The sequence below is a fragment of the Olea europaea genome, chromosome 17, assembly GCF_002742605.1.
Source record: "Olea europaea var. sylvestris chromosome 17, O_europaea_v1, whole genome shotgun sequence".
Taxonomy (NCBI): Eukaryota; Viridiplantae; Streptophyta; class Magnoliopsida; order Lamiales; family Oleaceae; genus Olea; species Olea europaea.
This window is the reverse complement of record NC_036253.1, coordinates 13,813,579-13,838,295: the sequence shown is the minus strand read 5'-3', so window position 1 is coordinate 13,838,295 and position 24,717 is coordinate 13,813,579. Positions and strand designations below refer to the sequence as shown.

The following is a 24,717-nucleotide window of genomic DNA, read 5'->3' as shown; positions in this document are numbered from 1 at the left end:
CCCCCCCCCCCCCCCCCCCCCCCCCCCCCCCCCCCCCCCCCCCCCCCCCCCCCCCCCCCCCCCCCCCCCCCCCCCCCCCCCCCTTCTTCTTCCTCCTTCAATTGCATGTAAAAATTTTGATTTTTTGCACCATGGAAAGAACGTATTATTTTTCAGATTGCGACTTCAAATTTTACGTTAATTCCAGTTGTTTTTATTTGTTATGAATAACAATCTCATCTAGAAAATTAAGGCTTGCCAGAGAAAATCTGTTTATTTATTTGTAACTTGTCTTCATCGTAGCAGCTATTCAGGTGTTACTGGGATTCCTCTTTATTTTATAGAAAAACATGATATGTGCATATTAAAATTTAGTTATCTACAGTAATCACTATTTTAGTTTTGATTTATTTATTCATGTTGTTAACTTTTGTTTAGTATTGATTTTTGCCGTATTTTAGCATTCTCAGGAAGAAGAACCACCAAAGATTCGTATTTATGACTGGACGAAAAGTTTAGCAAAGTGATAGTATTTTCTACCTAGTTATCACAGTACAGAACTCTGGTGCTTGAACTGTATAGCACATTGCATTAGAGTGTAGACATATATATGTTAATATTGATGAGAAAATATAGCCTTTAAATAATAGCATTTTCAGGTTTTGAACTGGAATCTTGATTTTCATTCATGTGGAATTGCCTGTAGATTGCATTTTTTCTTTTTCTTTTTTTGTTCCTTGAGCTGAAAAAAGAGCATTTGTGGTTTGCAAAGAATTTTAGTTATGTGATTTATGAGTAACCAACGTGTAATGGCGTGGGTTTTAGACAATTTGAAAGTTAATTCAGTTTTTGGCAAAAGGAATGGAGTTCTTTTAGTTTCTATTTCAACCAGAGCCTGATATCTTGAGAATTTTACACAGTTGATCAACCTATTAAGACCATGTTTGGTTTTTATAAAAAATTGACTTTTAGTAGATTTTAATAAAAGATTAATAAAATATTTGTTTGAGAAGTTGATAAAAACTGTCGGTCCCATGAAATATGGTTGAAAATGAGTTTGGAAAAAATGAGAGTCAATCGTGGACTAAATGTCTCTCCTTTTCTAAGATTTGATGAGAGGTAGCCTTTTTTTTTCACTCATTCATCAATGAAACTCTTCTTTTTTCCTTGGGCTGGGGGTGAGGAGAGATGCAGTAAACTCTACATATGTACGATATCGATTAGAATCACTTTTTTTGGCTTGTATTTTAGCTTTTCTTCTAGTTGTTTTTTTCTGTCATTAATATAACACAATGTGGTATTGTGTTTGCATCATTTTTGTATATGGTTGCTATATCTATTATTGTGTTATTTGGTGTATTTGAAGGCTTCTAGCAAATAGTTCAATGGCTGGCCCTAGGATTGCTCATGCTACTTTGAAAGGACCAAGTGTCGTGAAGGAAATTGTTATTGGAATTGCGCTCGGCTTGGCTGCTGGTAGCATATGGAAAATGCATCATTGGAATGAGCAGAAACGAGTTAGGTCATTTTACGACTTGTTGAACAAAGGTGAGATCACCTTGGTTCCAACAGAAGAACAGATATTCTAAACTTCTATTCATTATTGAGACACTCTAAATGGTGTTCTAATGATTTGCATTCCTTTCACTTGGCTTTCGAGCCAGACAAGAGTTCACTTAGTTTGGATTTCATACAAATAAGTTGTACTGCATATAGAAGACCTCCCATTTCCATGGATTCCAAAGCTTTTAGAGGAGGCTCCCCCACCCCCCACCCCTCCCTCTCTCCATATTTTGTCTGCAAATTTGAGTTGGGAAGGTTTCTTTGATAGGGAAAAGCTCACAAGCTTGGATTATGCTAGAGCATGCCTGATTGTATTTGAACTACTTGTCTAAAAAAAAAAAAAAAAGATTTCCTTGAACTCGAACATGGTTTAAGAAACATCATATTAACCTTTCTTTTTCTCGTATATTTTTTTGAAGAGTTGACAATTTTATTTATTTTTTAACAAGCGAAAGTGGTGTCATTGACGCAGAAAATAAAATGGAGTCATGATGATGTACACTAGACATCATTGAAAGATGTTCCAAACTTAAGAATAAAGGAAACAATTATTTATTTTCTCCAAGATGAATTTCTCCAAGATGAATTTCACTATCTCAAGTGGCTTTCACCAAGAAAACTATTCTCCATTTTGTGCATTGGTATCTTGTCATTTTCCTTTGTTGGCAAGTGGAAAAAAATGGAATAAACTTGTCAATTAATTTATGAGAAATTGGGATTAATGATATTATAGTGTTTAATTTGTCTCATTTTATTTATTGAATACTTATGGGTAATATATATGTTTTATATTTTGTGAGAGAGACAGACATAAAAATAAAATAAAAAGAATAATACTATTTTTAGTCGCTCACTGTGGCAATCACCTTACGTGTGTCATACATGTGACATTTAGTAATATGATATATGAGGTAAGAAAAAATTACTATATTGATATACCAAATCACAAATCGCTATGTAGGATGTCACGTGGGACGACTACTATAGTTAGCTCTAAAAAAAAAATTGACGTGCTTTTAATTATCCTCAAAATATTTTTTTCAATACAAGTATAACCAATTCAATTTCATATTTATAACTTGCAATTATATTACTAGCATTTTTCTTCGATGGACTGCTTTGGAACCGTTTGACTTAATTCATGGACACAAGAAATTTGGCACATCGCATAACTAACTCCACAGGAATGAGAATATAATAAAATGTCAAGTAGCTCCTATTTGGCGTAGATTTAAATAAAAAAAAAGTTAATAAGTTTTAATAAAAATTGATAAAATGTAGGATTAAAAAATTATGAGTCTAATAAAGTAAATAACTACCGTTAATTATTAATTTTGAATTGAAATTTTAATTTATTTTTATCCATACCGAATATGGGCTTAATAAATTAGGATTAGGAATTCATTATTTTACTATTAAAAATATTTAAGTATTGATTAATACTAGGAATTAATCTTTCAAAAAAATAAATAAAAAAAGTACTGATTTCCGAGTCCTTAAATTGGCAAATATTTAAGTATTGATTAATACCAGGAATGGATAAACATCGCAAAGCGTTCTTCTGGCAAACGAAACGAGTTTATTTGGCAAATTGGAAGGCTGACCGTTTAATTCTAGAGCTAATTAGATCCATTTCTAGATCGAGTAATGTAATCTTACCATTGGATACCTCTCTGAATCTCAAACCCTAGACTTTCTCTCTGTTATTGTGAGTTTTTCTTCTCGCGCATGATTTTTACATTTTTTTTCCCTTTCCTGATGATACTTCGATTGAGTAATAATTGAATTATTGTAAGCGTGAATCTGTGGGGAATTTGGTTTTCGTTTGTGTTGAAATTATTATTCTCTTTTTTTGGAGAAATCGTTTAAGGATTTTATAGTTTCATGATATTATTGTATACTTGGAAGTAGAAAGTTGGATTCCGAAATTGCTTCTATTGATTTTCTATAATTATGCTGTTTTGTGTGAACATTTATTAATTTGTAATCCGTGTTGGTTCTTATAGGCGAAAGATGGGTCAAGCATTTGGTTGCGTTCAAGTGGATCAGTCTACCGTTGCAGTGAAGGAACATTTTGGCAGATTTGATGATGTACTCGAGCCTGGGTGTCATTGCTTGCCTTGGTGTCTGGGGTATCAGTTGGCAGGTTCACTATCATTGCGTGTACAACAGCTTGATGTCCGTTGCGAAACCAAAACTAAGGTGATTCTCCATTTTACTTGATAGTTCACATTTCCAATTTGTCATTGTAAACATATCAGCACGTGAACATTGGTTTTCATCATATCGCTAAATTTAATTTCCATAGCGATTCACACTTGCCTTGTGTTATTTGGATAGAATACAAAACTATGGTTGTGGGATGTTCATATGCAGTTAATAATTTTTTGTCCAGAATATTTGCATATGAACTTTCTCTCTGTCAGTCAGACCTTTCCAAAAAATAGTCCGTCACAATCTTTTTCATTTTTTCAAATGTCTTGTTGACATTTAATATTTAGTGCGTGTTTGATTATACTTTCAACTAGTCTAAATTCAATTTTAACTCCATATTTTATGGGATCCAAAACTTTTATCAAGTTTTTTAGTGCACATTTCATCAATTTTTATCAAAATGAAACTTTTATCTAAGGCTTTGTCAAACAACCCCTCAATTTCTTTTCCATTTCAAATTATTTAAGTGCCCCCATCTAAATGAAAAGGAAAAAAAATAAAATAAAATAAAATTCAATAAAGGTTGTCTCAAATCGGGACGTGTTTAACTTTTTGACATTTACTCTGCTCTAATATGATAAATTAATAAAGTATGAGAGCGGTTGATATTTCAGGACAATGTGTTTGTGACTGTGGTTGCTTCAATTCAGTACCGAGCCTTGTCAGAAAAAGCAGCTGATGCATTCTATAAGCTTTCCAACACAAAGGCACAGATCCAGGCATATGTTTTCGATGGTAGGATTTGAATTTATGTTCTTTAGTTATTTCTGCGGCAAAGTAGAGACAATCGCAATGGAAGCTGTAAAACTAGCTTATTGACCTAAATTGGGATTTATATTATTTGGTTCTGTGTGGGGCAAAGTGGAGGTAGGATCATGCCCCATTTTCTATCTTCCTGTGGTTACCATTACAATACAATCCAAGGAACCTAAAACCACAAGCACCCTTTAGTACTTCGGTACTTTTCACCCTTTGCTTCGGTTTTGAAGGTGAAAAATCATTGGATTATTGTCCGTAAATCATTATGGAGACTTCTTGGAGCAGTTCATCCATTTTCCTTACTTCTAAGTTGGTTAGAGCTACCTATATGTGTTTAGTGTTAGGTTATTGGTGAGGGTCATTGTGGAACTTGTAGTTTTGACATAATCATGCATTTTGAGATTGATAATTTCCTTTCCTTGAGTCCTCCTTGATTACCAGATCCACAGATGGAGGGGGGGGGGGGGTTAATATTTGCGCCTGGGATGAGTTTTAACATTAGTAATTTCTTTATGAAGATGAGCTGTTGCTTTGACATGAAATAAAATATAACGAGTGACAAAATTGAGTGGATTTTTAACATTTTACTCTATGCATAAAGGGTCAATTGCTCTTTCTTTCTGTCACGTGCTTGTCAATCCGAAATTGATGGTTAATGTTTTATTTTTGGTCAATTTATGTTAAGCTTCTTCGAGGTTCTTCATAAGTAGTATGTTGTTTTAAGTAATATATAGTAACTTATATTTTCTCTATTGATTTTGAAATTTATTTGCTCTATGTGCTGTTACACACACAAACTCAGTCCACCTCTTGTTGGTATATTTGTCTGGTCCTGAAAATTAATTTGCTTTGGGGCATACACAAATTACACATATGCATGCATATTCCTTCCCACCTTTGAGTAATTTTGTTGTCCTGAAAATCATATATGTTAAATGGATCTTGGATGTGGCTTGGTTAAATTGCTAGTTGGCGAAGCAAATGGCTAAAATTAAAGGGTAAGAAACCGAATTACTGTCTGTTTAATTCATTGGAGATGAGATCTATTTGAATTCAGTGAGGATGTTTGTTTGCACAAGGATTTTTTATTTTTATTTTTTTTTTCAGTGGCTCCTAGCTAATAATTACTCTTTTGGCGTTAAAAGCATTATGGTTTGTTATTAATGATTACGAGGACTATAGATGGAGAAATTTAATAGACTAATAGCTGATAGTGATTTTTATAATTCGGGATTTTGTATCAGAATTAATTGTCTAAACTGGTGTGAATCTTTTAGTCATCAGAGCAAGTGTCCCAAGATTGGATCTGGATTCTACTTTCGAACAGAAGAATGACATAGCCAAGGCTGTGGAGGATGAACTTGCAAAGGTTATGATCGCCTTTGATAAAAGAAGCCATGTCTGTTCAATGACTATATTCGTTTGAACATCACTGTACATCATATGCATTTGTCGTTACCTTTGTAGGCAATGTCTGCCTATGGATTTGAGATAGTGCAGACCCTGATTGTGGACATTGAACCAGATGCACAGGTTAAGAGAGCCATGAATGAGATAAATTCAGGTAGGTTTTTGAGATTTTTAGTACTTAAAATTGTAAACTGGAGTGCATTGTATATGAACATTCTTGCTTAATGATGTGACTCCGTCATTTGGCATATTTTCCCTTGAAACTGCTTTTGCACGTCAACGAGATATAGGTTACAGGAAAACCATTTTATACATATATGATGAAATGTTTGCTCCTTTTTTTCAATGGCGAAAAGTGTACTAAGAACTTTATATTTTCAAACATATCTGGATAAATTATTTTTCTTTCTTTCAAGGTAAAAAAAAAAAAAAAAGTTACTTATTTTGAAAGGGACTCTTACATTATTGTCAAAATTAGTAATTTACTCATTTTGAATTTTGAGCAATGATTAAGTTTACTTGTCTGAAAATTTACATACAAGTAAACTATTTAAGCGTAGCAAAAAATGCTTTACACACTAATTTCTTTATGTTTTCCTGATATATCCCTTTGTGATTTTGCTAGCTCGTGCTTCACCATACTAATGCTTACTCTATTTATCTGTCAATGTTCAAAATAGCTGCTAGGCTCAGGCTGGCTGCAAATGAGAAGGCCGAAGCTGAAAAAATACTGCAGATCAAGAGAGCTGAGGGAGAAGCTGAATCTAAATATTTGTCAGGGCTTGGCATTGCTCGGCAGCGCCAGGCCATTGTAGATGGCCTCAGGGACAGTGTGCTCGCCTTCTCAGCAAATGTGCCCGGAACAACCTCCAAAGATGTCATGGACATGGTTCTCGTCACGCAGTATTTTGATACAATGAAGGAAATTGGAGCATCGTCGAAGTCTTCTGCCGTGTTCATCCCACACGGACCTGGTGCTGTCAAAGATATTGCTGCACAGATTCGGGAGGGACTTCTTCAGGCTGAAAGTGTCAACCAGTAAATGCAAAGTTTAGCGTAAGAGTCGTATGACATAGTTGTCCTCATTAAGGATGTTTCTTGTGTGCTGGTTGGTTTCTTTATGCTACAAGCTTGGAGGAAAATCATCATGATATGCTGGTATCTGTATATCTCATATTACCTTACTCTATGCTAGTATGGTGCTAAGATTTGAAGTTTTTTCATGTCAAAAGGTTCGAATTAATTTCGTGTTCTCTTTATGTGTAAAATTTCTTCTATCCCTAATTTTCGGCAACATACCGATATCACAAGTCCAAATTTTTTTGTCTCGAAATTCCTGTCCTCTACTAAAAAATTGACTCATCCTCCTTAATTAATGCTTCACTCAATTTCTTGGTGGTTTGTATGCTAATCAAGGTTGTTCACGTAAATGATTGTACCTAGTCTTACTGATCTTGGTACTTTATACGGAACCAATGTTGAGAGCTAAAGACCTTTCTCGTACCTTGTAATAATGATCAATTATAACATTTGTCTGCCGTCAGTTGGATTGCCCTCGACTATCTACGCCTTTATAGTTATTGTCACGTATGGAATAGAATTTACTTTAAAATTAAAAGTTGGTAGATGTGCTACTTAAAATTGTCCCATCACCAATCTTCTTGTCATGGGTGTCACTCTCGTCCAACTACTTCTAGCCCAAACAAAAATAAGGGCTCGTTGGGCATGTTTTCGCTTCTTGAATAATTTTTATTTAAAAATTATTTTTTTAAATAGTTTTCTATTTTGAAATTATTTCTAGAGAAAGTTATATTAGATCACCTTTCTCTAAAATCTTTTATAATTAGAATGTGCTTTTTCATAAAATTAGTCAAATGAATTTGAAAGAAACTTTTGGATTTCAAAAATTTATTTGAAATTTTCAAGAGGGAAAATTTCATAACTCAGGTATATTGTTTGTACCAATTCACAAATCATGTCCAAAGTTTAAAAATGAAAAATTCAGGTTTTGGTATAATTAATTAAAAATATTTATTAATTAAATATAACAAAGTCACAATTATACGATTAATGGTCACAGATTCATATTATTGATTACAAATTTATTTACTGATCACGTATCATCGATTAATTGGTCACATATTATTTCGTGGTTAAAAACAATTATTTCGAAGTCACAAATTATTCAAATTACATGTCACATTTTATTTATGGGTCACATATCACAGTTTATTGATCACAAATTATTTTGTAGTCACAAACACCTAATTTTTTGTCACAAATCAACCAAATAATTGGTGACAAACGCCCAAATAGTTGGTCACAGACGGGGAATTGTTGGTCATGGACACCCCTACCCTTGGCCAACCAAAATCAATACAACCACTGCTGCCTCGCGACCACCGATCACCACCGCTGCCGCGCTGCCGCCACCACCACCATACCGCACCAGTAAAACCACCGCACATACCGCCACAAACAAATCACACGAGCCAGTCACCAAACTTGCCTACCACCACCTGTATCATGCCTAGATCCACCGCACCACTATCACCATCGTCGACCGCCACCGCCACCACCCCACTTGCACATCCAACAAAAACCACCACCAGATCGAAAAACCAAAACCCCCCCCACACCCCAAAATTGCAGATCAAACCACTACACCACCACTAGCGCCGACGCCACCTCCATAGTCAAACCACCACTAACACCACAAAAAAAAAATCACTCAGATTGCCACTACAACGCTCAGATTCGAAGGCACAAAAGTGATCTTCAAGCAAAGTCAAACCACCTCCATAGTCAAACCACCACTAACACCACAAAAAAAAAAATTCACTCAGATTGCCACTACAACGCTCAGATTCGAAGGCACAAAAGTGATCTTCAAGCAAAGTCAATGTAAAAATTGCAGATCGAACCACGACACCACCACTAGCGCCGTCGCCACCTCCAAAGTCAAACCACCACTAACATCGAACATCACGCAGATCGCCACTACAACGCTCAGATTCGAAGGTACAAAGGCAATCTTCGAGCAAAGTCATCGTAATCCGTTGTTATGCTGCATCGAATACACAAAGGCGCCGAAGGAACAAAGGAGATCGCTGAATGCCGACGTCATGTTGCAATTGTTGTCGGCCGGCGTCTCCGGTGCGGCATCCCCTCTGATTGTGATCTGGTAAGTAAAGAAGAAGAGAGAGGGGAGGGGTGTAGAGGGAGGGAAGGGGAAGTATCGAAATAATTACAGGTCTTGGAGAGGTGGGGCTGGGGACGATTGGGGTTTTAATAAAATGAATTAGGATTTTAATATGTGGGGAATTTAATTGTTGATGAAAACCTGATTAATGCATTGTTAAACTTTAAACCTAGTTTTAGAATTGTGTTTTTTAAACACATGTTTTTTTTTGTAATTTCCTCTTTTCAAAAATCATGCCTGAGTCCTAACTAACTGCAGGAGCCAAGCCCATGGTCAAGGTCCAGAGGGTATAACTGTAATTTCAATATGCAAATTTCCTTCCATTTTTATCCCCCTCCGCTTCCCCTACAATGTCTTGACCCAAAAGAAAACCCACTCTGATTCAAAACCCAATCGCAAATACATTTATATAGAGAGTATCAGTGAATAGCAGAAGAAGAGAAAGCTTGAAAATTGTAGAGAGAGAAAGATGAGCAGCATTGGCACGGGTTACGATCTTTCTGTGACCACATTTTCGCCGGACGGTCGAGTTTTCCAGATCGAGTATGCTGCAAAAGCCGTCGACAACAGCGGCACCGTCGTCGGTATCAAATGCAAAGACGGAATCATCTTGGTATGTCTCTATGTCTTTATTATTGTTTGATGTTAATTAATTTTAGTTGTAAGGGTTTCTGATTATTGTTTTTTGTTAATTATGATGTGTGCAAACGTAATTAGGGAGTGGAGAAGCTGATTACTTCGAAGATGATGTTGCCCGGGTCCAACAGAAGAATCCATGCCGTCCACCGCCATTCCGGCATGGTAACATTTTTATTATACTTCTGTTTGTAGATTTATGGTCATGTAAGAAATTTGATAATTTATATGCTCTTTTTTGTTGGATGTCATGTTCAAATTGAATGTTTGACGCGAGCTATTGCTGGAGGCAGGATACAATCGCCAAAAGTATTGATTTTTAAATGACCAAATTACTGAATATTAGTAACGAAATCTTCAAGAAATAAACTAGCAGAAGAGACATAAAAAGAATTAGATTTGCTTTGTCATCAATATACACTGGCAGTTAGACGGAATTCATTTTTGTTATTCTCTATTACTGTCTAATTGAAATATATTTGTGTCCTTGCTGATGTTCTTCTATTTGCAGGCTGTTGCGGGATTAGCTGCAGATGGCAGGCAAATTGTTGCACGAGCAAAATCTGAAGCAACTAACTATGAGAGGTTTAGTTTACAGCTATCTTGCATGCTGCTCTGTATCTGTCTTCTGACTTTTTTATAGTAGATTTAACACGTTGTAACTTATTGAGTGAAGAGACTGAAAGCTTTGCGTAGTCTCTCTTTCCCTCCTTGACCTCCCAAAAAGCACCCACTCATTTGTCTTTGACTGGATCTGGAGTAAGGTTATCCTTAAGTTACCATGATGTTTATCTCATCTTAAAGGAGTAATATGACCCTTGTATTCCATAACCAAAGTAAGAAATTTAGATTTTCCTGATTTAAGCTCTATATTGCTGCAGGATTACTGTGGTCAGCGATTTTATAGAGGACATAAATCTGATCATAGGGAGTTGAAGAATAGGAAATTAAGATGTATTTGGCTTCACTAGGGACTGGAATATGAGAAACATTGATTTAATGTTATATAGTGTTCAAGATAGTTGACAGATGGAGTATGCTTAAAACCATTTTGTTAATAAAGAGAATATACAAGTATTCTAGTGTATTGAAGAAGACTGCACAATGTATGATCAATTTGTCCACTTGTATGGACACATTCAAATTTCAAAAAGGACATTCAACTAATGAAAACAAATGAAAGAAAATGGAAATGTCACTAAATAGCTTAGAGGATATCATACAAAGACTAAATCACCTACGGCACTTTTCCTTTGAACAAATCCTGATTAACACTAACACAAAATAGGAGAAATAGACATTAGAGATTTTTTGCAGCCATATATTGAAGACCAACATGAATCGTGAAGAAAAAAGAAAGTGTGATTGTGTATATTTTACCCAATGTTATAAAGGGGTTTTTAACATTTATTCCCATGTGCAATGCCCGATGATACCACCTTTTTCTTTGCTGTTGGGTAAAATCTTTGGATACCCAGAAGCTTTCAACTCAGCAAAACAACAGTGATTTTTGCCTGGACTTAATTTTCAGTCAGTGTGATCACGTAACACTGTCAAACAATTACCTATTGTCTATCTGCTTCTTATATTTTGCTATTCTCCGGCTTTGCAGTGTGTACGGAGAACCAATTCCAGTTAAAGAACTTGCAGAACGTGTTGCAAGTTACGTGCATCTATGCACACTATATTGGTGGCTCAGGTTTATTACTGCATCTGATCAAATTCTAAAGGTTTCTTTCTGTTTAACTGCTTTCTATATGTGATCCTAGTATGACATTTTCAGGCCTTTTGGAAGTGGAGTAATTCTGGGAGGTTATGACAGGGATGGGCCACAGCTGTACATGGTTGAACCTTCGGGAGTTTCCTATGTGAGTTGATTTGTTTCCATTATTTGCAAATGATAACTATGGCTTTTAATGTTTATTAAGCTCTAGAACTACTTCATATTAGGTTGGTTCTATTTGTTGAGGAAATTCTCATTGGATTTATTTGGTAAAATATTTGTTGTAGAGATACTTTGGTGCTGCAATTGGGAAGGGCAGGCAGGCTGCTAAAACGTATGAAATTTTTCTATACATGTGCATTCCCCATGTTGCTCTTCGTATATATGTTCCCACCTACTATTTGAAACATCTAGAGGAACCAAAACTGGAAAAATAAATAACATGAATTTATGCCTCTCATGTTGAAGGTGTTGTGCAATATCCCTTTTGTCCTTGCTATATTTTGTTGCTTCTTTATTTTTTTATTTTTATTTTTTTTTTCCAAAGCAGATTATGATTGTGTTACGAATTCGGCTTTGTTTAGACAAATGAAGCAGATATTCCGCCCCTTAAATGATTACATTTATTCTTTTATTTGATCTAAAATTGTTATATTATTTGACCTTTTGATATAATATATCTACTCGTTCATTACAGAATTTCCTTTCTTTTTATGTTCTGTTATGTTATAATACTGATATGGAGTCAAAATAATGTTGTACAGTGAGATTGAAAAATTGAAGCTTTCTGAAATGACCTGCCGACAAGGGGTTATTGAGGTGGCCAAGATGTAAGTATTTTCGTCCAAATGAAGTGAGACATTTAGATCCATCTGGCATGAATCTTTAAATATCTTTTCGCTACAAGTTTTTCCCTCCCCATATTTTCGGGTGCAAAACAGATTTAAATTTGCCAAACTGGTTTTATTTTAGATGCACCATCAACATTCACTGCGTCCGACTGATGAAGCTTTTGTCGCTTTCTGCATTTTAACTTATGTCACTACCAGCCTACCATTTATATTCCAAATATGATGCTAGTGTACTTGGTTATGTTGCCCTTCACAGTTTGCAAAAATGTAGACATGCGGAAGATTAATGTGGATACTTTTAACTTTTGATATCCTCTTTTAATAAGCAGAATTTACGGAGTTCATGATGAGGCAAAGGACAAAGCCTTTGAATTGGAAATGAGTTGGGTCTGTGACGAGTCTAACCGCCAGCATCAGAAGGTAAATAATGAAATTTCTCAAGACCTTTTATATATACATGCTAAATCTTAGTTTTGCTTCTCATTAGCTTGTGACGCCTTGCTGTTTTACCACTTTTTGGCATCCATTGATACCTAATTGAACGTTGCTCATGTGAATGACCACACATTTGGTATATGTTTTCAATCTTTTGATCATTCATTATTATTATTATTATTTGATTTTTGTGACTGATTTTGTTACTGATTCATCACAAGCTAACAACTTTTATTCTCCTTTTAATCTTGTCTTCCAAAGAGTTGATGTTTGACAATAATTTATGATTGCAAAATTATGTTTTGACATTATCTTATTTTAATATCTTTCCCGGGGCTTTAATTGTTGGATGTGTATATCGAAATTTCAGTACCCGTGCCCCTTCAATATTTGGGGTATGTTATATATACAAATTATTTGTAAATACTTCAATTATGGTAATCATTGGAGTGGCTTGGTGATGTCTCAGGTTCCAGATGATATATTAGAGGAAGCCAAGGCAGCCGCCAAGGCTGCTCTCGAAGAAATGGATGCGGATTAGTGTGTCTGATTTTGCAATTTTCGTTTGGAACTTTGGCTATATTTTCTCCTGTGTAAAACTCTACAGTTGTGCCAGTGATTGGATTTAAATATTTGTACTATTGTCATATTTATGTTTCCAACACAATGCTCTGCTCCTTCATTACAAGATTTGTTGGATTGCAAACTCTTATCACATAATTCTTGTAGGCTCCCCCTCCCTCCATGTTTGTGCCACTTTAGACTAACCTAGAGGTGTAAATCGGGGCCAAGCTGTACGTGCTCAACAAACCCAGCCCGCCTCTGGAGAGTGGGGTAGCTTGGCCCGCAGATAAAATGTGGGCCATGTTGGACTCATAAGCAGCCTGCATTAGTGCATTTGGTAAAGCATGGGCAACAATTTTTACTAACCCTCATGCCTTAGGACGAACCTAGTTGCAAGCTTAAACTTCAGGTCTTCAGCTTCCTTGACCTTCGGTTCTTATACACTGTCTTATTGCACGCGAAGACGTAATTTTGATAAACAATCGTTTGGGTCTAGTAACTATGACCTTTGTGAGGGGCACCCTTTCTTGTGAAATTAGAAGGTTATTTTATCGAATTCATGAAGAGAGTTGTTGTGTGCTTCTAGATATTCTTTACCGACCCACATATCAGTTGCATTGATACCTTTATGTTTAAAGGTTGTTTGAGCTTTTTCGAAAGTATGAAGTAAGTTACTTGAGCACTTGAATTAATCATTTTAATTGTTTTAATAAGTAAAGCATCAACAAGTAATTTGCAGCGCATGCTCTGAACTACTTATGACAAATTTTCGATAGTATTCAATCAAATAGTAAAATCCATGAAAGAAAAATAATAGCATAATATGTACTTCTTGTATTAGACATAAGTTGAAGGTCTAAAACGACGTCGTCTATTCATCTAAAGATAATTGTAGAATATGAATGGACAGTTTTATTTCCCGCCCGTCGCTTGGTTCAGACTCGATGGAGGAAGAAGACCTGGCCACTGGCGAGCCACCGCCGCTGCACTTCTGACAACTGGTAACCACTACTTTCCCGCGGCAAGAGGGGCAGGAGGAGTGAAGTCCTAGCCACGTATCAATGCATTCAACGTGGAAACCATGACCGCACGGAGGAAGCACTCGGAGTTCATCTCCGGCCACGAACTCCGCCAGGCAAATTGCGCAGTCGAAGAGGTTGTCGTTGGCGGCGGTGTAGGTCAGCTTCGGAAGGTACTTCAGGACCTTCTTCTTCAGGCCATCGTTGGCAGCCGCAGCATCGTTGGCTGGCGGCTCAGAAGCGTCAGTGTTATCCGAGAGTTTGAGATAGAAAAACATGCAGACGAAACCGAAGACAACCACCGAGAATAGGATGCAGAGCTGTATGCCGACTGGCGGCGGCTGCGGCTGAGGCGGAGGCGGAGGCGGCAACATAGGTGGATTAGCGCCATCAAAAGAACGTGAACCTCCAGTCATGTCAATGGATGCGAATCGGCGTGTGCTTTGCGTAGGTACAAATTTTCCAACTTTAAAGACCGAAATATTTCCATAATTTTGAACGTCACTATCAATTCAACAATTGTGAAACAGAATCAATGCTAATTATGGAAACTAGAGTTTAATATTATTTAGGGAAATCCGAATTTTTTTTCTTTACCATATTTGTTTCTACAATGTAATCTTTTGCTGTTTTCCTTGTATCTGCTTTAACTCTGTTTGTAGATTAGAGATTGCCGGATAAGTAGCAGTCTACTTTCATTTCGGATTCCCTATGAATAGGCATATGTTCGACTAAAGCCCTTCTCCAAAGCAAATGTGAAAGCTTACAATTATTTATAAGTTGTTGAAACTTTATTTTTATTCATGCATCCCATAAGATCCCATAAGTCATTTGATGGTAATTTATAATATTTTTTTATTCGGGCTTGTTCCCACACGGGAATTTATAGCTTTCACATTTGCTTGATAGTTGTAAATTCCTTGCATGGGGATCGATAGCTTTCAAGAACCACAGAATAAGAAAGAGTTGTTCGTTGCGTTCTTACCTTTTTAAAAATAGTAATTAGACATGAAAGATTCGACACTGCTTTGATTTTGATTCGGGGGATGCAAACATAGTGTCCCTAAAATTCCTTCTACACTATCTTAGAGGTGAAAAACTTTCATGGTGAGTCCACGAGTGGTTTATTATATTCCTGTAAAACTCATTTTTTTCCATTTCATCTTAGTTGGGTTTATTTATTCAATTAATATTTATACCTAAAATTGATTTTTCAACTTATTTGGCAGCTTATATAAATAAAAATTTTCAACCTTTACGGATCTTAATCTTTACACCAACTAATGAAAGCTGATACATACATTTCTATGCCAACTCTTTACAAAAAGCAAAAACAATGAAGAATATTGTTACTTTCTTAAACTCCTCCATGAACAGGCACTGGATGTTCTTCAATTCCTTCCTTTTAACTTTTACCTTTCATCTTCTACAACAAAAGAGTCATAAATCCGGTAAGGATATCCCGAAATGAAAACACGTGCTGGTGAAATTAAAGCTTACTGTTAACTAGATGTGTCGACTTCCTTCCCATTATCTTCCTCACGAATATGTCTTTTCAACCTTCTCAACCAAATTTCATAATCCATCGGATAAGGTGTTCCACACAGGCTATCAACATAATCTGCACATGCTTTCAACACAGCTGAGATATCTCCAAGCTTTTGTTGTATCACCCTACTTGACCAAGCTGTTTCTCTCCACTCAAGTGCCCCCTCAACTGAGTCGAGAACAGGCAAATCCCCTCCAGAAGAAAAGTAAAGCATATATATCAGGCTCTCTGCATCAGAAGCAGAGCACAGCTTCCCTTCCTGAAGGGCAGATGTAGAAGAGAAATGAAGATTCATTGCTGGACGGTCCCTGTCATCTAAAATAGCATGTCCCCAACCAATGAGGACGTAGTAACGCTGCCTTACACCAGATGTTACACAAATGACATTCTCAGGCCTGATGTCCCCATGCCGAATTCCCCCCAAAGCGGCTGTAGAAAGAGCAGATAAACAATCGTGGCAACATCTGATAGCCTCATCTAATCCAAATTGGCCCATTCTTACCATGTCAGCAACAGTCGTGCCAACTGGGCTGGTTACCAGGACAGGAGTACCACACCATGGGTGGTCACAATTACCGCCAGAACTTGGTCTCCGGCACTGACCAGGGTGAATTATCCGGCCGGACGCACTCAACTGGGGAATATATTTGCTGGATAAGCCCTTCTGTTTCATAATGCTCAATACTTTAGTTTGTCTCTGAACTTGATACCACAACTTCATATCTTCCCACGCTGGCTCCAGCTGTGAAGGATGTGAACCAACATACAGAAACAAATTCTTTCTTGTGTCTTCAACAGGCGATGCCATATGATATTGGATCTCACCATCGTTCAGAACTTCATTAATATGATAACCATTCTGCCAATCTGAGTCCTCTAACCATAAAACAGATCCTACTTCTAGCTTCATTAACTTATCCGATTCAACTCTAGCAGACTCTTCCTGTACTTCCACTATTTCAGGTGAAGCACTTCTCTGCTGGAACCGAAACAAGCCATTTCCATTCACCCTTGTACCCCCTAACTGCCTCTCAGTCCTTCTAGCTTGAAGACGGGAACTGTGGTCGGCAGCCAGATCTTCAACTGATATCTTAGGCATCCCAGCATATTGTGTGATAGAATGAAATGTAGCAAAAAGTACCTGCAGAGCACCAATATCCCCCCAGTTAGCATTTCCAAGCTTGTTCCAGATCATATCAATAGGGGAAATGGCAATTCGAGAATGATTTCTTATCCATGCAGCAGAACATTCATACACATTATTTACATCAAACTCCAACTTACTCAAATCCCCTTCGACTTTTACAACACCGCCATATTGACAATCGACTACTAGAACAAACACAGAATTCAAACTCAGAGGAGTACTTGATCTGTTGAGACTTCTTGCAAGCAATATGCGAAGAGCAAAAAACAAAGCTTCACCTATAATTGGAAGTGATGGTCTAGAGTCATTTTCTACTGAAGCAATGTCAGGCCTCAGAAGTGCTAATTCAAGAATATCATCCCAGTTTCCTTGTGAATGTCTAGGGTTCTTTAGCATTAAAGCCGTGGCACAAAGTCCTCCAAGTTTACCCTTAGCAATTGCTTTCTCAGCTTGGTAAAATCTCAAGTTTGCAGTATACAAAGAGGAAACGTAGAAAGGCATTGGCTCGTTCTCCTGACCCCAGAAAGACTCCCACAAGCTGTTCGCACTTGCATGCATGAAGTCCTCAAGAGCAAGATAAGCAGTCGCTTCAAAAGTGCCAGGAGTTGATGCATAAATAGCACTAGGCATCCGAATCAGTTGCTGGAAGGGAACACCTTCGAGTGCATAATCAAACTTCTGAAGATCTACCAATTCAAAAGGAACATCAAATGCAGGCAGCGTATTATCTTCAGCATTATTCTCAAGCCAATATGTAAGCTTTTCCGTCAATAGATCACTATCCACAAATCTACGAAAAAACTCTTTTCTATCTTGAGCCAGACCACCCGATGAAATACTGGATTTTTTTGTACCAGACTCCAACGAATCCCAATCGGGGGATTTACCTATCAATATATTGAAATTTACACATCTATCAGTTGGTTCAGGAAGTTCATCATGAATGAGTTTACGTTTATGATAAAATAGAGCCAGCAATTAACTGAAGTCTAAAAACAACCTCAAAATGGTACTAACTGAAGGGGGGAAGCAGAACCAGGATAGACAGAGAAGAACAATGCAAACATTCTAATAAAAGAATGTCAAATAATAATTCCAAAAGATTTCAGAGCTGTCCCTCAACATACCAAATAAATGACCAACTAAAAAGTTGGTAATCCATGAACCACAACACAAAGTAGATTAAATCATTAAACAGAATTCCTCTTCAGTTATAATAATTACAAAGGCCAGTGTTTTAAAAGGCCAACTTGGTTATCAATGCATTTTGCCTCCCTGACATTAAGTTTACGCCTCAATACACTATACCTAGAAAACCTGTAAACGTTCAATTACGAAACAAGAGCCCAATAATGCCTATAAGGGACAAGATTGCGGAGCACACCTCAGCTGCAAGTGACATTCCCAGAGACATGCGCCTCAGAAAGTCAAGGTGCGAGACTTGACAAATGGCTTTTAAAGCATAAGCTTTGAGGCTCTGAATGAAGCTCTCGTGTAAGGATTGCCTCACGGCACATCCTCAAGAAGCCTAGAAAACGATGACAAGAGCAAGCAGTGCAGTTGTCAAAATCATATTTAGCAACCTCGTAGCTATACAGTTATTACCCTATCCAAAACAGTTACCCTTCTCATTTTTTCCATTTCATTTTCTGGCTTATGTCATCACTACACATACACAAATATTATAATCAATGTCTATTTGCCAGTCTAAAGTTTCCCCAACCACAAGACGCAATTCTATTTTCCAATCACTAGAGGAGATCCATTTCAAAGTTGATCGTCTCATAAAGCAACCGCAAATCACAGTCTCTGCATGGTATCGGGACAGAAATTTGTAAAAGAAACTATGAAAAACAAATTATGCTTAACCAATTTACCATTCCCATTGAACAGATAAAAAATCTAACACAAAATTATCCAACAAAATACAATACGAAAGTAATTCTTAGAAAATCAAATAACAAATGAAAACCAATTCATAATTCAGTCATAACAAAACAAAAAACAAAACCGAAATTTAGGGTTTACCTTCCATAGCAGGAAGAGAGAGAGAGAGAGAGAAGAATTGAATCCAAATGAATATTTTTTTTCTAGATCCTTGGCTTTAGAGTAGACATCAGTAAACAGCAAGTCTTTAACGATCCCGATATCTTCTTTTCTTCTCTCTCTCTCTCTCTCTCTCTCTCTCCACCCCACGCACTTTCTCACTATAACTATGTCTGTGTATGTGAGTGCTAAAAAATGCCTCGGTTTTGACATTGAATGCAATTATTTATTTTCTGGCCTTTTTTAATTTAAAATAGTTAATAATTAATAATAATTGTGTTTGGTCTGGATATTGATAAGGTACAATATTTGATGCCTAAGGTATTACATCTAATTTCAACCTTGCGCTGAAGTAGATGTACTTTATTCCAGCTCTCTACTTCTTAATTATATTTTTAAGCAGCTTTTAACTTTTAATTTATTATTAAAACGAATAACTTATTTTTGATGGTTGTTGGAGAATTTTTCAAAATTTGTTCCAAGAGCATTGACAAATGATAATTCAAAAATGCTCAATTTTTAGTTATGGACTTGTTGGTTGGGGATTATGAGAATAAATTTTTTGACCGTTAGAGAGAAAAATAAATCTTATCTGTGAGAGAAGAAGTCAAAAATGACGACTGACTTAAGAAAGTAACGATTAAAAAATTGATTTTTTAAGGTGAAAAATCAGAACCAAACATACACTATATGTTTCCCTAACTTGCTGTTAACGATATAAGAGAGGAAGTAATAAAAATAAGTGTAGTATAAAGTATTTAAAAATATTTTGTCAAGAAAAGTCAGAAAATGCTTTGAAGCAATCCGATTATTCACAAAAATATTTTGAATGGCCTTTATAGACATGATTTCAAATTATTTTATTTTATTTCTAACATATTGAAAATACTTAAATAATTTTTTTATAAAAGAAAATTAGTTTGTAAAATCGAGACAAAATGATTAAGGGCGGATGGTGATGATCTTTGACTTGAATAGTAATTAAAGTAAGTTTGAATTATACTTTTTTAAACGTACATAATTTCTAACAATAAAAATAAGTGATTTGATTATTTCTAATTTAGTTAATGCAAAAAAAAAAATTCTTCAAAAATTCTCACTTGTAATTAAACTTTTTTAATCTTAGCAAAACGTGTCATTAAATATTTTCCTTTTAACATTTATTGTCCATATTGTGCTAATAATTCCCTTTCTTCATAATATTTATTATCACTTAGTAACAAGTAACAACTATCGATGACGATTATCATCACATTTATAAGTAGTCGTCTTCAATGACTATTGTTCTAGAAAATAATTAATTTTTGCCTCTATGTTTTTAATATTTGTATGTTTATTATCTGTATGTTTTTAATATTTGTATAGACTATTAGTCACAGTTGCATTTTCTCAAATTTTAAGTTGATTAAGTTTTGTTTATTTATATCGATCTAAAGTTATGAGTTTTACGTGTTATTGAGTTTTATGTGTTATTCTTTATAGTTAGATTTAGAGAACAGTGGGTCGTGAAATTGCTAACAAAATTTCATTTTGATTAGATAATAGATCGTTAAGATATCAACATTTGATCACAACTGCACATACTATCTAGCTGCACACTTTTTTGCATTGTTCCTTCTATTATCTCCTCAATTAATTCTACTTATGTACTAAAAGTCTTCGTGACACTCTCCTCATTAGTTTTCGTGTTTCAAATTGTACACCAAATTTCACAAGGAATATATCATTTCAATGCACCAAATTAATTAGGGATAGTACACAAGCTTTTTGTAGTTTTAAAATTCTATTGTTATTGCTCTAACTTTTAAATATATAAAATACTAACATTTTTTTTTTAACACACAAAAACTCACCGTACATGTTTAGAAGTAGGCAATCATTTTGGACTACCAACACCTCTATCAAACACAATACTATCGTCCACCGTATCTTCTCTATATCTCTCCTTTTCCTGCTTACTCTCAACCACCATCTCCTCCATCTTCATCACCTCGCACCTCCGCTATGGGGAAAAAAATATTTTTCTTTTGCCTTTTTTTTTTTTTTTGAAATCCCAGTCTCATTTTTTAGATGTGGATTTCTACGTTTTTGTTATGAGAGAAGGAAAAGTGTTGGTGGTAATGGCAGTGCAAATCTATAATTGATGTGGTGCTGGAAATAGGTGACGATAGGTCCGATGGAATAGGCTAAGATTTTGGAGGTCATGGTGGTGATAGTCGATGGGATTGAGACAATTGGCCATGATGCTGATGGTGCAGAGATAGTTAATGATGATATGCCCTTTAAATAGTATTTGAGGAACTCTCAATACGCTTCTCTTCGATTCTTGTTACTTGGATCAAGAGTTTAAATTCCAGTCGACTCAACAACATGATGGTAAGTTCAAAGAGGGGCTTAAAGATCTTAGTTCACAATTTATTTTCCAGTGCAATAACTAAAATAAATAATCATTTCAATGGGCCAGGCTCGGGGTTGGGCTGAGTTCAATATCACAATGTCATAATGGGCCAACTTTAATTTGAACCAAAATTTATCATAATTATATATAGAAATTAGGCAAAATAATTCATCTTCTTATGGATTAAATTTATACAGATACTAATTAATTAACTAAATAAAATTCATCTTCTCATGTTATTTGTATTTTTTATCATTTTGTTTTATATTTTCTTTCGTTATAAACATTGTCGTTACATCACTTTTGAGCGTCCTTTTCCATAGTCGATATTCAACTACTAGTTTAATTTGTGGCAATTAAAAAAAATTAAAGTCAAATTTGCTCACATAAGATAATCTTAATTTCTCGTGCATAAATATATAAAATATATTCATAATTCACAAAAAAGGAAAAAAAAAAAGAAAAAAAAAGAAGAAGTTGAAAACTAGAAAAAGAAATGGATATTTTCTCGTTCAACCACTGATTTAGCTAAATAGTAAAGCTATATTGCTATTCATCACATTACACCCGTTCATGCTTTTCTTTCACATTTTCATATATAAAAATGCATCTCAAGTTCATTTAAATGTACAATAACAACTCTATTATCATATAGATTGACGAAATATCATTATTCTTAGTCGACAGATTAGGAAAAATAGAAAGCAAATTATTGAAATTATTTTTCAAATGATTACTTTACTTAAAAGAGAATCCCATGTCCCCGACCAATTTGGTAAAGAGCACTGTTAGTTGATTGATACATATCCAATGAGTAGAATAGTGCACATCAAACGCATTATTGTAAAATTTATTTATTTATTTGTGTATAATTGTTTAGGTGAGGAGCAATATTAATAATTCTCCGAGAAAATATTATTGTGCTCAAGCTAACGAGATCATTCACGAGGTGTCGTTAAACCTATTGAATTGGTGTGACAAAATAAATCATTTTAGAATATTAATGATCTTTAGAACGAAGTAGCAAGCTCGATCAATAAAATCTTATCAGCTAAGCTTGCGACTTAAGTAGAGTCTGCGCAAAGTCCAGTTGAATACATCAAAACTCAATTCAACAGTGCAATTAGTATTCGAGGATTAAGTACGATAATATGTGATATGACTTAACTCGAATCTTGACTCAACAATATCAATATGACTACCGATCCATATCCAATAAATCTTATATCTAATAACTCCAAAATAAAAACACGTATACACTTTGATAATGTAATAAAACACACCGCGCGCACTCATTTTGTCGGGACATTTGAATTTTTGTGTTAATGGGCCCACGGCCCGACAATTTTTTTTGACTTTAAAGCCCACCTAACATTTTGCAATAAATAATTAAAATATGGAAAACAAATTTCAATTATTACTCAAGGGAATCCAACTTGCTTTGCATGATTCAACTATATCACTTATTAATATTTTAATCATGCTTGGTGTATATCATGATGTATACTATCTTTACACTTTGCCACGTAGCAATATAAAATTAGACAGTTTAAAATTTGGATAATTTTTCATCTAATCAATTATTAGCAACACTTGTAATGTCAACAATGACGTACAAAAAAGAATGTACGAATATCATTGTTCTTAATATTTTTATTTTATTTTGTTGTATTGATTTTTAAAAAGAGGAGAAAAGATTGTTGGATAATATATTGTACCTGCTAATTAGAGTCAATAAAAATCACGATATTCTAAAATTTATCAATATCAATTGAATACGGGAAAATTTATTATGATCATTCCTTGCATACTTTTAATTAATTTTATTCTTAAAACTCGAAGTCAGTGACGGTCTTGTTTCTTCATTTTCGTCATCACCTATTTAGAAGGAGGATGAGAGAGATTGTTCAGCCAATGTTGATGTACTATTTGGAGGACTTCTGCATGGAATGTTCATGTGCAATTCAAGGCTTGGAATGGAAAAGATTCCGTTCTTGAGGACTATAAATGACTACAGAGACTTCGATTCTCAGGAGGAAAAAAATGAATGGGTATACGATTGCTCGTAGTGAGTTGAATGAGGGAGAATGTCATGCATTGAGAGCGCTCCTCTCTCAATATGCGTGCATGTGGGGTAGTTGGTTTTAGGTTTGTCGGTCTAAAAATGAGGAAAAAGGTTGTCTTGAGGTATTGAGCTTTGAGAGCCAAACTTGCAATCCGTGAGAGTACCCTAATGGTTGACAATGAAGGGTGCAATTTTCCCTTAATTACATTTAATGTAAAGCTACTTGTACACCTTTGTTTATCTAATCTACCAAGCCAATGAAAAATTGCCAAATCAGCATGCTGTAAACAAATATGTAAGAGAAATGATATTTGCAGTCGTTAACTATCGTAGTCGCCCAATGCGACATATATGCTGCAATTAGTGATTTGTTATATAAGATAATAAAAAACTACTATATTAATGTATCAAATCACTAACCACCATATATATGTCACGTAGAACGATTACGATAGTGAACGACTACAAATAACATGAGTCAATATGTAAACAAAAGTATAAATGTATTTAGCCCTTGTTTGATTTCCATTTTTGGGATAAAATGCATTATGAAATGGTGGTTTTTGAAGGATATATTGTTAAAAAGTAAGGAAATTTTTTTGAAATATATGTATAATTATTTTATAGAATAATGAATTATTGAAAATAAATTTTGAAAAAATGCTTTCATGGAGGCTAAACATAATTTTTCGAGCATGACTGCCTACATTCTAAGCCTAGACGCTAGGCCCTAGGGCGTCCATATAAATTGATTAATTTTGTAATTACAGGTACTCAAACTTTAAAATATTACTCTAAGGTCACTGAACTTTGAAAAAGACTTCTTATCCATTCGTCAATTATGAAGGGATATTTTGCATAATATTGCATTCTGATTTTCATTTCGAGGCATTTGGTAAATCTCGTAATAAATCAGAGAAAAGGAAGGCAAAGAAAAACACCCTCTTCTAACGTTAAAATCTTACCGAGACTCCATTTCAGAAGGTATTTCAATCACCCGGGTTTTTGTTTTATTTTCTCGATGCTGAATCTATTACACTCTTAATATCGAGTTTTGTTGGAGAATTGGAGTTCTAATTGACCAGGTTTTCGGATCTTTTATTGTTTTACTTTTTAAATTGTATTTTTCCAGTGGTCGAAGGGTGCAATGTTTACTG

The 24,717-nt window shown here is 35.3% G+C and overlaps 6 protein-coding genes across 9 annotated transcripts in view; 4 read left to right on the top strand and 2 right to left on the bottom strand.

The window, feature by feature from the left end:
* Positions 1–1,345: 1,345 nt before the first annotated feature.
* LOC111365826 (probable cytochrome c oxidase subunit 5C-1) lies at positions 1,346–1,731 on the top strand. Its single transcript, XM_022986343.1, has one exon. The coding sequence runs from the start codon at positions 1,365–1,367 to the stop codon at positions 1,566–1,568; it is 204 nt and encodes a 67-aa protein (XP_022842111.1). The 5' UTR covers positions 1,346–1,364; the 3' UTR covers positions 1,569–1,731.
* Positions 1,732–3,052: 1,321 nt separating this feature from the next.
* Positions 3,053–7,184, top strand: LOC111412990 (hypersensitive-induced response protein 1-like). 2 transcript variants are annotated; one of them, XM_023043865.1, is made up of 6 exons: positions 3,053–3,250; positions 3,549–3,744; positions 4,371–4,491; positions 5,793–5,884; positions 5,983–6,079; positions 6,606–7,184. In XM_023043865.1, exons 2-6 carry the CDS (start codon positions 3,556–3,558, stop codon positions 6,965–6,967), a joined length of 861 nt encoding a protein of 286 aa, XP_022899633.1. In that variant the 5' UTR covers positions 3,053–3,250; positions 3,549–3,555; the 3' UTR covers positions 6,968–7,184. The 2 variants fall into 2 exon arrangements, with proteins under 2 accessions (XP_022899633.1, XP_022899634.1); XM_023043866.1 differs by lacking the exon at positions 3,053–3,250 and adding an exon at positions 3,316–3,333.
* Positions 7,185–9,465: 2,281 nt separating this feature from the next.
* On the top strand, positions 9,466–13,478 carry LOC111412989 (proteasome subunit alpha type-3-like). The gene is made up of 9 exons (XM_023043864.1): positions 9,466–9,740; positions 9,845–9,928; positions 10,275–10,348; positions 11,376–11,462; positions 11,547–11,631; positions 11,774–11,820; positions 12,251–12,316; positions 12,667–12,757; positions 13,242–13,478. Exons 1-9 carry the CDS (start codon positions 9,597–9,599, stop codon positions 13,311–13,313), a joined length of 750 nt encoding a protein of 249 aa, XP_022899632.1. The 5' UTR covers positions 9,466–9,596; the 3' UTR covers positions 13,314–13,478.
* Positions 13,479–14,089: 611 nt separating this feature from the next.
* Positions 14,090–15,143, bottom strand: LOC111365825 (RING-H2 finger protein ATL8-like). The gene has a single exon (XM_022986342.1). The coding sequence runs from the start codon at positions 14,769–14,771 to the stop codon at positions 14,208–14,210; it is 564 nt and encodes a 187-aa protein (XP_022842110.1). The 5' UTR covers positions 14,772–15,143; the 3' UTR covers positions 14,090–14,207.
* Positions 15,144–15,590: 447 nt separating this feature from the next.
* On the bottom strand, positions 15,591–19,263 carry LOC111412988. 3 transcript variants are annotated; one of them, XM_023043863.1, is made up of 3 exons: positions 19,080–19,262; positions 18,436–18,579; positions 15,591–17,938 (listed from the first exon to the last, which is right to left on the bottom strand). In XM_023043863.1, exon 3 carries the CDS (start codon positions 17,679–17,681, stop codon positions 15,858–15,860), a length of 1,824 nt encoding a protein of 607 aa, XP_022899631.1. In that variant the 5' UTR covers positions 17,682–17,938; positions 18,436–18,579; positions 19,080–19,262; the 3' UTR covers positions 15,591–15,857. The 3 variants fall into 3 exon arrangements, with proteins under 3 accessions (XP_022899631.1, XP_022899629.1, XP_022899630.1); XM_023043861.1 differs by lacking the exon at positions 18,436–18,579 and having other exon boundaries at positions 19,080–19,263; XM_023043862.1 differs by lacking the exon at positions 19,080–19,262 and having other exon boundaries at positions 18,436–19,036.
* A 2,037-nt stretch (positions 19,264–21,300) lies between these two features.
* The window catches only part of LOC111365652 (ubiquitin-conjugating enzyme E2 22-like), a 6,251-nt gene continuing 2,834 nt past the window's right edge, over positions 21,301–24,717 (top strand). Inside the window, exons 1-2 of the mRNA XM_022986192.1 lie at positions 21,301–21,360; positions 23,382–23,546. Of these exons, the coding sequence (XP_022841960.1) occupies positions 21,301–21,360; positions 23,382–23,546 (225 nt within the window). The remainder of the gene's footprint in view (positions 21,361–23,381; positions 23,547–24,717) is intronic.